Source organism: Peromyscus californicus, unplaced genomic scaffold (genome assembly GCF_007827085.1).
Source record: "Peromyscus californicus insignis strain IS unplaced genomic scaffold, ASM782708v3 Scaffold_6__1_contigs__length_162567912, whole genome shotgun sequence".
In the NCBI taxonomy this organism is placed as follows: domain Eukaryota; kingdom Metazoa; phylum Chordata; class Mammalia; order Rodentia; family Cricetidae; genus Peromyscus; species Peromyscus californicus.
This window is the reverse complement of record NW_026294584.1, coordinates 74755730-74769983: the sequence shown is the minus strand read 5'-3', so window position 1 is coordinate 74769983 and position 14254 is coordinate 74755730. Positions and strand designations below refer to the sequence as shown.

The window sequence follows — 14254 nt, the reverse complement described above, 5'->3', positions numbered from 1 at the left end:
GGGTATATGCTCAAGAGTGGTATAGCTGCGTCTTGAGGAAGATTGATTCCCAATTTTCTGAGAAATCACCATACTGATTTCCAAAGTGGCTGTACCAGTTTGCATTCCCACCAACAGTGTTCCCCTTGCTCCACATCCTCTCCAACATAAGCTGTCTTCAATGTTTTTGATCTTAGCCATTCTGACAGGTGTAAGATGGTATCTCAGATTCATTTTGATTTGCATTTCTGTAGATGAAATTCTAAATGGTCTTAGTAAATAAGAAACACAGAGCCAAATACAAAGTTAAAAGCAAAACAGATTAGAGCCTTTAGCTTACCACTCGCTGCTGTCCTTCCCCTGAGAGAGAGAGAGAGACCTTCTTCCTGTGTCCTGTCTTTTTATTGCCTTAGTGTCTGCCTTCTCATTGGCTCCAAATCCAACCACATGATTTTCTAGTCACTGCCTGTCTATACAGATCTCCAGGTCTCTAGTTGGTACTGGGATTAAAAGTTCAGGTCACCTTGCTTTGGATGTGTCTTGACCATAGAGACTCTGTCTACCATATGATCGGATTAAGGGCATGTGCTACCACCGCCTGATTCCTGCTTATGTCTTGCTGTGACTTCTGATCTCCAGGCAACTTTAGTAACATACAAATAAAATCACATTTCAGCACAAATAAAATATCATCATACATTTCCCTAATGACTAAGGATGTTGAGCAATTCCTTAAATGTCTTTCAGCCTTTGAGATACTTCTGTTGAGAATTCTCTGTTTAGCTCTATAGCCCACTTTTTAAATTGGACTGTTAGGTATTTTGATGTCTAGCTTTTTCAGTTCTTTATATATTCTGGATATCAACCCTCTGTCATATGTGGGGTTGGTGAAGATCTTTTCTCATTCTGTAGGCTGTCATTTTGTCTAATTGACTGTGTCCTTTGCCCTACTAAGTTCTTGTCATACTTCGCTTGCTTAGTTAGAGTTACCCCAAGGTATTTTATATTATTTGTGGCTATTGTAAAGGGTGATGTTTCTCTGATTTCTTTCTCAGCCCATTTATAATTTGTATATAGGAGGGCTACTAATTTTTTGAGTTAATCTTGTATCCTGCCATGTTACTGAAGGAGTTTATCAGCTGTAGGAATTCCCTGGTAGAATTTTTGGGGTCACTTATGTACGCTATCATATCATCTACAAATAGTGAAAATTTGACTTCTTCCTTTCCAATTTGTATCCACTTGATCTCCTTTTGTCGTCTTAATGCTCTAGCTAGAACTTCAAGTACTATACTGAATAAATATGGGGAGAGTGGACAGCCTTGTCTTGTTACTGATTTTAGTGGAATCACTTTGAGTTTCTCTCCATTTAATTTGATGATGTCTGTTAGCTTGCTGTAATTTCCCTTATTTTATTTAGGTATGTTCATTGTACTGCTGATCTCTCTAGGACCTTTATCATGAAATGGTGTTGGATTTTGTCAAAGGCTTTTTCAGCCTCTAATGAGATGATCGTGTGTTTTTTTTCTTTCAGTTAGTTTATATGGTGTATTACATTGTCAGAGTTTCATATGTTGAACCATCCTTGCATCCCTGGGGTGAAACCTACTTGATCATGGTGGCTAATTTTTTGATGTGTTCTTGGATTCAGTTTGCCAGTATTTTATTGAGTATTTTTCCATCAATGTTCATAAGGGAGATTGGTCTGTAATTCTCTTTCTTTGTTGAGTCTTTGTGTGGTTGGGTATCAGGGTAATTGTAGCCTCATAAAGAGTTTGGTAATATTCCTTCTGTTTCTATTGTGTGGAACAATTTGAAGAATATTGGAATTAGCTCTTTGAAATTCTGGTAGAATCCTGTATTGAAACCATCTGGTCCTGGGATTTTTTTTTTGGTTGGGAGACTTTTAATGACTGTTTCTATTTCTCTAGGGGTTATTGGCCTATTTAAATAGTTTATCTGGTCTTGATTTAACTTTGGTATGTGATATCTATCCAAGAATTTGTCTATTTCTTTCAGATTTTCCAATTTTGTGGAGTACAGGTTTTGGAAGTATGACCTGATGATTCTCTGGATTTCATTGTCTATTGTTATATCTCCCTTTTCATTTCTGATTGTGTTGATTTGGATTCTCTCTCTCTCTCTCTCTTTCTCTCTCTGCCTTTTGGTTAATTTGGATAAGGGATTGTCTATCTTGTTGATTTTCTCAAAGAACCAACTTTTTGTTTTATTGGTTCTTTGTATTGTTCTCTTTGTTTCTATTTCATTGCTTTCCACCCTCAATTTGATTATTTCCTGGTATACATTCCTCCAGGGTGAGTTTGTTTCTTTTTGTTCTGTAAGTTTCAGGTGTGCTATTAAGTCACTAGTGTGAGATTTCTCCATCTTCTTTATGTGGTCATTTAGTGCTAATGAATTTTCCTCTTAGCACTGCTTTCATAGTGTCCTATAAGTTTGGGTATGTTGTACTTTCATTTTCATTGAATTCTAGGAAATCTTTAATTTCTTTCTTTATTTCTTCCTTGACCCATTGGTGATTCATTTGGGCATTGTTCAGTTTCCATGAGAGGGTAGATTTTCTGTAAATTTGTTGTTGTTGAAATCTAACTTTAAGCCATGGTGGTCCATTAAAATACAGGAGGTTATTCCAATTTTTTTGCATCTGTTGAGATTTTCTTTGTGACCCAGCATGTGGTCAGTTTTAGAGAAGGTTCCATGGGGTGCTGAGAAGAAGGTATACTTTTTTGTGTTAGGGTGGAATGTTCTATAAATATCTATTAAGTCCATTTGAGTCATAACTTCTGGTAGGTCCCTTATTTCTCTGTTATGTTTCAGTCTGGCAGATCTATCCAGTGGTGAGAGTGGGTGTTGAACTCTCCCACTACTAGTGTGTGGGGTTGGTTTGGTATGCAATTCAAGCTTTAGTAATGTTTCTTTTACAAATGTGGATGCCCTTGTATTTGGGGCATAAATGTTCAGAATTGAGACTTCATCTTGGTGGATTTTCCCTGTGATAAGTATAAAATGTCCTTCCCAATCTCTTTCAATTGATTTTAGTTTGAAGTCTATTTTATTAGATAGTAGGATAGCTACACCAGCTTGCTTCTTAAGTCCATTTGATTGGAAACTCTGTTCTCAGCCTTTTACTCTGAGGTAGTGTCTGTCTTTAAAGTTGAGGTGTGTTTCTTGTATGCAGCAGAAGGATGGATCCAGTTTTTGTATCCATTCTGTCAGCCTGTGTCTTTTTCTAGGTGAATTTAGACCATTGATATTAATGAATATTAATGACCAGTGATTGTTAATTCCTGTTGTTTTTTTTGGTAGTGTTCTGTGTTTCTCTTTTTTGGTATTTGTTCGTGTGGGGTTATCTATTGCGTGTATTTTCTTGGTTGTATCTAACTTCCTTAGGTTGGATTTTACCTTCTAGTGCTTTCTGTAGGGCTGTATTTTTGGATAGGTATTGTTTAAATCTGGTTTTATCATGGAATATTTTTGTTTATTCCATCTATGGTGAATGAGAGTTTTGCTAGATATAATACTCTGGGTTGCCATCCATGGTCTCTTAGTGTCTGCATAACATCTGTCCAGGACCTTCTGGCTTTCAGAGTCTCCAGTGAGAAGTCAGGTGTTATTCTGATGAGTCTGCCTTTATATGGTACTTGGCCTTTTTCCTTTTCAGCTCTTAATATTTTTTCTTCATTCTGTATGTTTAATGGTTTGATTATTATGTGGCGAGGGGTCTTTTTTGGGGGGATCCAGTCTATTTGGTGTTCTGTAAGCTTCTAGTACCTCCATAGGCATTTATTTCTTTTAGTTGGGAAAGTTTTCTTCTTTGATTTTGTTGAATATATTTTCTGTGCCTTTGAGTTGGTATTTTTCTCCTTCTTCTATCCCTATTATTCGTAGATTTGGTCTCTTCATGGTGTCGCAAATTTCCTGGACATTTTGTGTTATGACGTTTTTGGCTTTAGAGTTTTCTTTGAATGATGAATCTATCTCCTCTTTTGTATCTTCAACACCAGAGATTCTCTCTTCCATCTCTTGAATTCTGCTGGTTATGCCTGCATCTGTAGTTCCTGCTCATTTACTCAGATTTTCCATTTCCAGCCTTCCCTCAGTTTGTGTCTTCTTTATTGCCTCTATTTCAATTTTCAAATTTGGACTATTTCATTCACCTGTTTAATTGCTTTTTCTTGGTTTTCTTTAAGGAATTTATTGATTTCTTTCAAATTTTTGTTTGTCTTTTCGTCAAATTCTTTAAGGGTATTTTTCATTTCCTCTTTAAAAGCCTGTATCATCTTCTTTTTTTTTTTTTTTTTTTTTTTTTTTTTGGTTTTTCGAGACAGGGTTTCTCTGTGTAGCTTTGCGCCTTTCCTGGAACTCACTTGGTAGCCCAGGCTGGCCTCGAACTCACAGAGATCCGCCTGGCTCTGCCTCCCGAGTGCTGGGATTAAAGGCGTGCGCCACCACCGCCCGGCTCTGTATCATCTTCTTAAGGTCATTTTTAAAGGTCTATTTCTTTTGCTGCTTCTACTTTGGGATGTTCAGATCACCATCTAGGTTCTGATGGTGCCATATTGGTCTTTATGTTGTTGACTGTATTTTGCACTGGTGTCTACCCATCTCTTCCTCCACTCTGTGAAAGTGCTATCTGTGTCTTAGGGAGCCTCTTTTGGTCTGGTTGATACTCTTGGTCTAATGGGAGCTCTTGGTCTAATCTGGGCTCTTGGTCCAATCTGTGATGTTCCCAATGGGTGCAGAGTGTATTCACTGGTGTCACAAGGGGCTGTTTTCTGTTCCCAATAGGTGCAGGCTGGGCTTGTGACTCCTGTTTTCATTGGTGTTGCAGGGGGCTGTTTTCTTGGTGAGGGAGTGAGGGAAGGGGCAGCTGGCCAGTCCCTGGGGCTCCAGTGGTTTGGGGGAGGTGTACAGGATGTGCCCCCGGGGCCTAGGAGCTAAGGACCTGGTCTGCCCAGTTGAGATGATGTCTTACCTGTTCTCAATCAGTGCAGGGTGTGATTATGTCTCAGGTTTTCACTGGTGTCACAGGGGACTGTTTCTTGGCAAGGAGTCTGGTGAAGGGGCAGTTGGCCAGTCCCTGGAGCTTCAATGGCTTGGGGGAGGGACATAGGATGTGCCCCAGGAGCCTAGGTGCTAGGAACCTGGTCTGCCCAGTCCAGAGATGGGGCCTTCCCTGTTTCCAATAGGTGCAGGTTGGGCTTGTGACTCGACTTAACTTTTCTATCTGAGGAAGTAAAACTGAATTCTCTGGGGCCAGCATGGGGGTTAAACTAACATTCCCTGGCATGCAAAAAAGGGAAAATATACACATACACATTTAGAGTTTCTCCATAATCTTCTCTCTCTCTCTCTCTCTCTCTCTCTCTCTCTCTCTCTCTCTCTCTCTCTCTCTCTCTCTCTCTGTTCTTTATTTCTTTTCTTACTTCAAAAAAGAAACTCAAATGGCAGAGAATCACTCAACTGTTCAACATCAGTAGTGATCAGGGAAAGGCAAGTTAAAGCTACTTGGAGACTTCATCTTACACAAGTCAAATGACCAAGGTCAATAAAATAAATGATAGCAGATGCTGGTTGTCATGTGGAGTAAGGGGAACACTCATTCTTTGCTTCTGGGAGTGCAAACTTGTACAACTACTATGAAAATCAGTCTGGCAGTTCTTCAGGAAGCTGGGAAACAATCCACCTCAAGATCCAGCTACACCACTCTTGAGCATGTACCCAAAGGATGTGTCATCCTTCTACAGATACCTGATCAACCTCATCCATTGCTGCTCTATTCCTAATGCCCAGAAATTTGTAATAAACATGATGTCTATCAAGAAATGAATTTTAAAAAGTGTTACATTTACACAGTAGAATATAACTCAGCCATTAAAATAACAAAATCAGGAAATTCACAATTAAATGGATTGAACCAGAAACAAACCATCCTCAGTGAGGTAGCCAAGATCCAGAAAGACAATCATGGTATGTATTCCCTTTTTATATATATTTTAGCTGTTGAATTGTTGATAAAATAGCTATGGTCCATATAAGCACAGAGGTAAGATATAGAGAAAGAGATTTTGAGGGAGTGATGGATTTCCCTAGGAAAATGAAATAGAACAGATAGTGATGGATGAGTTGGGGAGGCTCTAATGGGAAGATCAAATGGGGAGGAGAAAGAGGGGGCATGGAAGGGAATGTGGGAGGAACAGCTAAAACTAAGAATATTTGATGGGAGTATGGCAAATTAATACAGTAGAAGCTTTGTAAACTGTGTGTGTGTAAACAGTATGTGTGTGTGTGCGTGTAAACAGAGTGTGTGTGTGTGTGTGTGTGTGTGTGTGTGTGTGTGTGTTTGTGTGTGTGTGTGTGTGTGTGTAGGCAATCTAAATGAAATTGCCAAATAACATGGGGGATAGAGCCTCAACTGGATATCACTCATTACCAAATGAAACTTCCAGAACTGGGAATGGGTTACATACAATTGAGTTATTGGCTCAAGAGGCCCCATGTGAACCTACTAACAACCCAGGCTATTGCCAAGGCATTTTGTTGCTCTGTATCCATGGATGGTAAAGCCCTATTGTTGAAGATAACACATACACATCTCATTGATCTTGGAGAATTTGAGCTTGTGTCTACATAGAGCCTTTATTCCTACTGACTCGTGCTCATGGTATCAGAAGATGTTCTTCACACTACCAAAGAAGGAAGGTAAACACAACTCAGCTACAAAACCTTCAACCCACAATGATGATCTGCCTGCAAGATATGCCAGTACAATAGTAGCATGAATCTTGTGGAAGAAACTCATCAATATTTGATTTGATTTAGTGCCCAGTTCATGAGATGGAAGCCATAGCTGATGCTGCTTAGGTGGCCAAGAACCTGAGACTAGATAGTCCCGGACATATTGGGAAATCAAATACTTCTGTTCTGTTAAGGGAACATAATAATACAATGATTCCTGATAACACTCTGCTCTACTCACAGATCCATCCTGGCTCAGCCATCATTAGAGAAGCTTCCTCCATGAGTAAATGGAAATAACCACAGAGACCCACAGCCAGAAATACGCAGAGTGAGATACCTTGAAACACAACCCAATGCAGAATGTCTCCATCATGTCCCTCCTTTCAGGGCTCAGAAAACTCTGTGGAAGAGGAAAGAATGTAAGAGCCAGAGGGGATGGAGGACATCAAGAAAACAGGGCCTTCTTAACACAAAACATTGACACACATATAAACTATAAACTCTGAGACTGAGCAGCATGCCTAGTACCTAAACAGGTCTGCACCAGATATTGTCCTAGAGCTGACAGCAGAAGGTGACACACATCCCATCACTAACCCAGAAGCTATCTCCATTTTGGGGATGAGGATCAAAATTAAACATATTAGTCATTTTGGAGGACATTTTTAGAAGAATCCTCCAAATTGCCTTCTATTTTTTTTTAACTTTTATTTGTTCTTTGTGGCTTTCTTATCATGCATCCTGATCCCATTCCTCTCCCTGTCTCTTCTTTTTCACCCTCTGCCCTTGCAACATTCCCCGACCCCGTAGAATAAAATAAAATGTAAGAGAAAAAAATCTCACCACACAATATATTCTTTTGTCCATATATTTTTTCTTGCAGGTGTTCACTGCACAGTCATTGGTCTGGTTCGAGGCCTCTACTTTCTGCTACACTGTCCATACTGGGCCCTCACTGGAACATCTGTTGGATATCCTGTTGTTCTATGTCATGGAGATCCTGCAAACTTTAGATCTGCAGAACTGGCCTCTTCCTGTGCTCCAGCAGATCATGATGGAGCAGATGCTGGGTTGATCGGCCTGCCAGCGTTCCTTTATCATCACCACCACTGTGAGCTCTCCAGCACTGCCCTGGCTACTTTACCCCATGCAACAAGGAGCAAGGGATGGGGCCAGGTTTCCTGCTTTCATGCCCTCCAGGCTGGCTCACCCACACCTATACCACCAGAACCAGCTCTACTATGTTTCTCAGGCAAAAAACAGGGCCACAGCTCCAATGGGTAAGCGGTTGGTTCATCTCTTCCACCTGTCATAGGTGGTTGGGGAGAGTCGGGGGAGGGCATCTTTCTCTTACCCACACCATCAAAAGGCAGACAAGGGGAGCAGGACCAGCTCTCCCATTCTCATGCTCTCTGGGCCGGCCCACCAGTGCCCCCAGCAAACAGGGTCAGCTCTGTTGTGCTGCCCAGGAGAGGTGTAGGACCAGCTCTCCTGAGTGCTGCAGCAAGTGAGGAGCAGGGACCTTTCTCCCTAGTGTTGCAGCCAGTGAGGGGTGAGGCCAACTCTGTGCAGCTAACTCTGTGCAGCCCTGTCCTCTCTGCCTTCCTGGTAACAGGAGCCATAGATATTAACACAGAGCCTGGCTGCAGCAGGACCGTGGACACAGACAGGGGTCTTGGAATCAGCCCAGGCCCAGACAGCACCATGACCCCAGGTGGCAGGCAAGCTACCCACCTCTCCCTGCACCTCACCACCTCACCACTTCAGATCTGCTCTCAGCACAGGATAAGAACCATTCTGTCTCTCTCTCTCACTCCCATATCCCACCATATATTTGCTCACCGTAATAGTGCCTAACCACCTGGCTTGTGGGTCTCCTTCTCCGATTCAGTCTTAACAGCACTGGGCTGGGTTGTATTTTCCCCTTGCTACAGCATATTTATCTGATAGTCACTTGCAAGTGAAAAATTGTTTTCTTCCAGGGACTCCCACTCTTAAGGGTAGATCCTGTGCTCAGTGGTAGATGGCAAACGGAAAACAAACTCAATGGAATCTTTGAAGGTTCTTTGTCGGATAATATTGAATTTTGTTTTGTCTTAATTTTACCTTACAGGTCCTTTGCTTATATAGAATTATATATTCTGGCCTCCACTTTTGTGTTTCTGTGAGATTCCTGTGTGGCTTGTATGTCTCTACATCTTTATGTGTTCTTGTGCTTTTCTTCAGCTCTTTTTATTCTCTTGGTTTTGACCTTTTCCAATTAGTTTGTTTTTGTTTTTCTTTCTATAGCTAAATTTATTTTGTTATTAAAACTTATATACATATTTGTTTTCTAAAGAGAAAGAAAAAGGGTATGGATCCAGATGGGAAGGGACAAGGAAGGAATTTGGATGAATGGAGGATAGGAAACTCTTATCAGGACATATTGTATTAAAAAATGTATTTTAAAATAAAAAAATTTGAAGAAGTATACTTATAATGATGCATATTTGTGATCTCAGAGCTGGTGAGGCAGAAAGATGAGAATCCCTGTGGCTACCATATTGGCCTGTTTGGCAAGACCCAGGTCAAAGTGAGAGTTGCTCTCTCAAAACAAAAGGTGAATGGCTTCTGAAGAACAAGAGCTAAGTGTCTCCTGGCCTCCACGTTCACATGCACACACATCCTTCATCTGTGAACACTCACATGCACACACATTCTTCATCTTGCACACACACATGCACACACATCCTTTGTCTGTGCACACTCACATGCACACACATCCTTCATCTGTGCACACTCACATGCACACACATCCTTCATGTATACACATACATCCTTCATTTGTGCACACACACATGCACATACATCCTTCATCTATGCACACACACGCACACATATCCATCATCTGTGCACATAAACATGTATACACACACATCCTTCATCTGTGCACACATACATGTGTATACACACATCACAAAAACTACACTGTACATCATCTATGTGCATATAAACAATTTTATTAAACAATAATATTTCAATAAATGTAGATGAAATGAAGTACAAATAAATAGGTGCATGAAATTTTCATATAAGACTCACTCAATACGTGACTGTGATAAAAATAGAAAATTTAAATTCACATTATTTTTATGGATACATAGAAATTATAATTAGGACACAAAGCTACAATAGGATATTTAAACTATTTTTTATTTACACTAAATTAAACATTAAAAAAGCTTAAAAAGTCACTATCAAAAAGGAGCAACCTTGAGTAACCTCAGCATCTAGGAAACATTTATGACATAACATAAAAAGGAGATAGCAAGGGAATTCCTGTCAAATATCAACTTATGCTGTACAATGAACTTAAAGGACTGTACACTATTTGACAGCAGAAACATAAAGGAATGTATAGAAGTTATACCATAAACTTTGTTTGAATCAAATGAATAATCTTACTTTGGTACTTGAAATATTAAACAATTTTAGAAAGAATGTAATTGCAAATGCACCAGCAAGACTCTGTACAACCATCTGTAACTCCAGTTCCACTTCTGACCTCCGTGGGAACCAAGAGTGCACACATACATACATGATGGCAAAACATTCATGCACTTGACTAAATACATTTTTTGTAAGAAAGAGAAAAATTGCCCTGTTTAAGAAATTTGGTGCCCTATTGACTGCAAGTTTTTCATCATATTGATTATTCTGTTATCAGAACTGATTTGTACCAAAGGAGTAATTGTGGGATAGGCATTCAGCACAAGTTTCTGAAGAGTCAGGATGACCGTACCGTACCTCCATAACAGGACTGAGGTGGATGAAATGATGAAGTCCACCCAGTACATGACCACAAAGACAACCACCAGCAGCAAGATAGTCTGGGTGGCCCTCTTCTCAGGGGATGTTCTCGGGTGGCTGATGCTGTGAAGATGCTTACATTGCCTCTGATGTCTGAACAAGATAATCACCATGTATGCACTTGTGGTCAACATAACTCCTACAAGAAAGACATCTCTGGAGACTGTCACTGTTAAAATCAGGGCCCTGATGATGTAGTTCATGGGGAAGAGTGAGCAATATTTGGTGACCTTCATCTGGTTGCTCTCACTCATGTTGGTAAAAGCACCAACATAGAAGATCTGGTTGCTACTGAATGACAAGTTGAAAGACCAGATAAATAAGAAAGCATAAATCACGTATTTTTTTAGTTTATGTTTAAATTTTGCCAACAATGAGGTACTGGGACTTATAGTGACAGCCTGGAACACACTCAGGAGGCAAGTGATGCAGATGGAGAGGCCTCTCATCACTCTGTTTAGGTAAAAAGTTATCTTACATTTGAAGTCATTTTCAAAGTTCAGTGACTCAAATACGTCTGTAAGCCAAATATCCCCTCCAGTGAGGACCGTCACTACGTGGATGAAGGTCAGTTGACAGGAGATCAGGTCCGTGGGCTTATGACTATGAACTAGGATTATGAAAGTGTAGGAAAAAAGGAGAAACATATTGGCTAGGACTCCAAGTACAGATTGGAAATTAAGGATATTCTTTAATAAGGACATAAGTGGAAACTGTATTCATTTTAATTTCATAGTAGAAGCATATTTCATATGCTTAGAAAAATAATAGAGTGTATATCAAACTTTGATTCAATTGTCGGTACCTTTATATTATCATTCTTGATTAACTTATTCTTGATTAATCTGTCTTTTTAACATTTGATGTTTCAGAGTGGATATCACAGCCTATATTCTTATATACTTCTCCATGTATCTACCTCTTTATATATCACACTAGAGATAATAAAAGCATTCACATTGCATTCTACACAGAAGGCACATTTTGTGTGACTGTATTGCACCTAGGTGTCATACCTTAGAAATCCAATCCTATTGATTTACATTGCCTCATTTTATAGTTAACATCTAAAATAGTAGTGATGAACACAAAATATTAATCACATTCTCACAATCAAATAAAACTTATTTTGACCTGGAAAATACTCACAAAAGAAATCCAAAGAGTGAGGTAAGTCAGTCTCACATTGCATAACTTTAATATGTTCTATTTTGCAACTATTTGTGTTTTGACTCATAATTCTAATGAAATCACAGGGAAAATTCATAATAATCCCACTATTTTAATCAGCAAAATGTTTGTCTTAGTTCATATTTTCCTTTTTTTATGTCCCTTTTTCTATGAAGTCTTATATCCCCAGAATCCAGAATTAAAGACATAGATACAGTTGGAGACCATTATTGCACTTTCCACACCCTATTAATTGTGTAACCATTAATTATGATATAAATGATCCAAACTGTCTCTCAGTTTAGCTCCCATCCCATCACCTTTTGGAATACTCCACTTAAGGGTAAAGAACTAATTCTAGCTACTAAGACTAACCCTGTTTTTTCTTTGCTTTTTGAGGGAGTAAATCATTAATATTCCTTATGATTATATTATTTTCTCTTTTTGCCTTATAACTTTTTGAGCCATCCATACTGTTATTTTACCTCCCTCCTTCTTCTATATTGATGTCCCCTCTTTAACTAAGAACCCCCATTTTCTCATTTTCCCCATCAGATCTCTTGTGTCCTGCTACTCAGCTGTACCTTCCTCCCACCTTCTTCTATATTGACTTCCCTCCTCCCTGCTCAGTAGCCCACCCTTTCCGTTTTCCTGATGAGATCACTTGGACCCTGCCCTTCTCCTCTCTAATGCTCCGTGCCCCACCCCCATCCTCGTCTTCGTCCCCTTTGCTCTGGTGTCTGTCGTTACTGCAGTTACACACTCACATCTGAAGATGTGGAGCTAGGAGCCTCCAAGAAGAGAGATCATGCGACTAAGACAAACACTATTTTCAACACACTGGGGAAAACTTGAACTTGTAGAAGATGACCTGTTTAAAAAGAGATTCCTCCCCATACAGTGGAAACCAAGACCCCACCAGACAGTGTTTACAGTTCCACTCAACAGTCTTACATTTGGTACCTATGTTAGTTATTTGGGCTGGTTACCAGTGTCATTATTTTGTCAAATTACTATAATTCAGTACTTTAAAATTAGCTTCTTGATAAAGAAATAGAAAACTGCTACACTGACTCAGATTCTTGTGAGAAAAAGAATGTCCAATTGTATTGTCAAGCTCACTGCCATATTCCACATACAGAAATTAATGCACAGCTGTATGTATAGAAATAATGCAGAAGTTAGTGTATAAGACAACCCTATAACATTCCCATGAATATGACACCATAAATCGCACATTTTATATTTACATGATTTTTGCTCTTGAAAAGCTTGATCTAGTAAAAGCATAGACTCATCCCAGTTGCCAGAGGCAAACATCTGATTCTCCCACCAACATACTTTTACAGTAGCTGCACTGTGATGTTCTGTATTTTCAAAAGCTCCAGGATACAAGCTGGAGAGATGGCTCAGTGGTTCAGAGCATGTTTTACTTTTGCAAACGACCTGGGCTAGATTCCCAGCAAGGACATGATGGCTCTCATATGACCATCTGTCACTCTAGTTCTGGGGGAGCCGTTGTCCTCTCTGACCCAGACATGCAAGTGGCACACAGACATATATGCTGGCAAAACATTCATATATATATATATATATATATATATATATATATATATATAATAAAATAAATAAATCTTAAATTATAAACAATAAATAAATAAATGAAAGCTCCAGGATGACATGCAATTCAAGCCTTAGTCTTCAATCTGAATGAATGGTAGTCCAATTCCCGATTTAAAATTGCAAATGGACAAACCCTATATGCAGAATAATTTTCATTAATTTTTACATCTACAATTTATCAATGTAGCAAATATATTATATGTAATATGAAAAGATGATAATACAAAGTAAAAAGTAGTAATCTAAATTTTTTCCTTAGCCCAGAGATACTTTCTACAATCTGTATATTTCATATGCTTTGATTTCTAAAGATTTATGACTTACAGAAAATGAAGCATCTCCTATGTCATCATATGGATCATTCTCTGTAGCTTGCCCTAGCTGAGATTTAACCAGAAAAGACCATAGCTACCATGGCTACAAACTGAGTTATTAACATATTCATGAACTGAGAAAAGTTATTTGTTTTTTTTGAAGAAATAAATTGCAGTTCTGGGGGTTTTCATGCTGGCTTAAGCTTTTAATATTTAGTTTTAAGTAATGAAACCCAAAGTGTACCCATAAACATTCATTATATGGAGAAGCCAACACTATTAAATTGACCCAGACCTAAAGTCCAAGCAGCCTTCAGGAAGCTGTTTGAAGAGATGAGCAACAATAGAAACCTAGAACTGCTTAGTGCATTCACAGTTCTACATTCTTCTGAGAAAAATCACTTTACCCCTTCATTATCACAGTATTTGGTTTGGAAGAGTCTTGTTTTATGAACTTATGGGGATCTTTGTATTCTTCTTGTGGAGATTTAATAACATAATGAACATAGAAATATACTAGATAAAAAGTATCATTTTCATTTTTACCATAGTTAGTGAGT

The 14254-nt window shown here is 39.0% G+C and overlaps 1 protein-coding gene across 1 annotated transcript; it reads right to left on the bottom strand.

Annotated features, from left to right (window-relative positions):
- Window positions 1–10382: 10382 nt before the first annotated feature.
- LOC128099559 (putative vomeronasal receptor-like protein 4) lies at window positions 10383–13439 on the bottom strand. Its single transcript, XM_052721515.1, has 2 exons — window positions 13421–13439; window positions 10383–11293 (listed from the first exon to the last, which is right to left on the bottom strand). The coding sequence occupies exons 1-2, from the start codon at window positions 13437–13439 to the stop codon at window positions 10383–10385; spliced, it is 930 nt and encodes a 309-aa protein (XP_052577475.1).
- Between the last annotated feature and the right edge of the window lie 815 nt (window positions 13440–14254).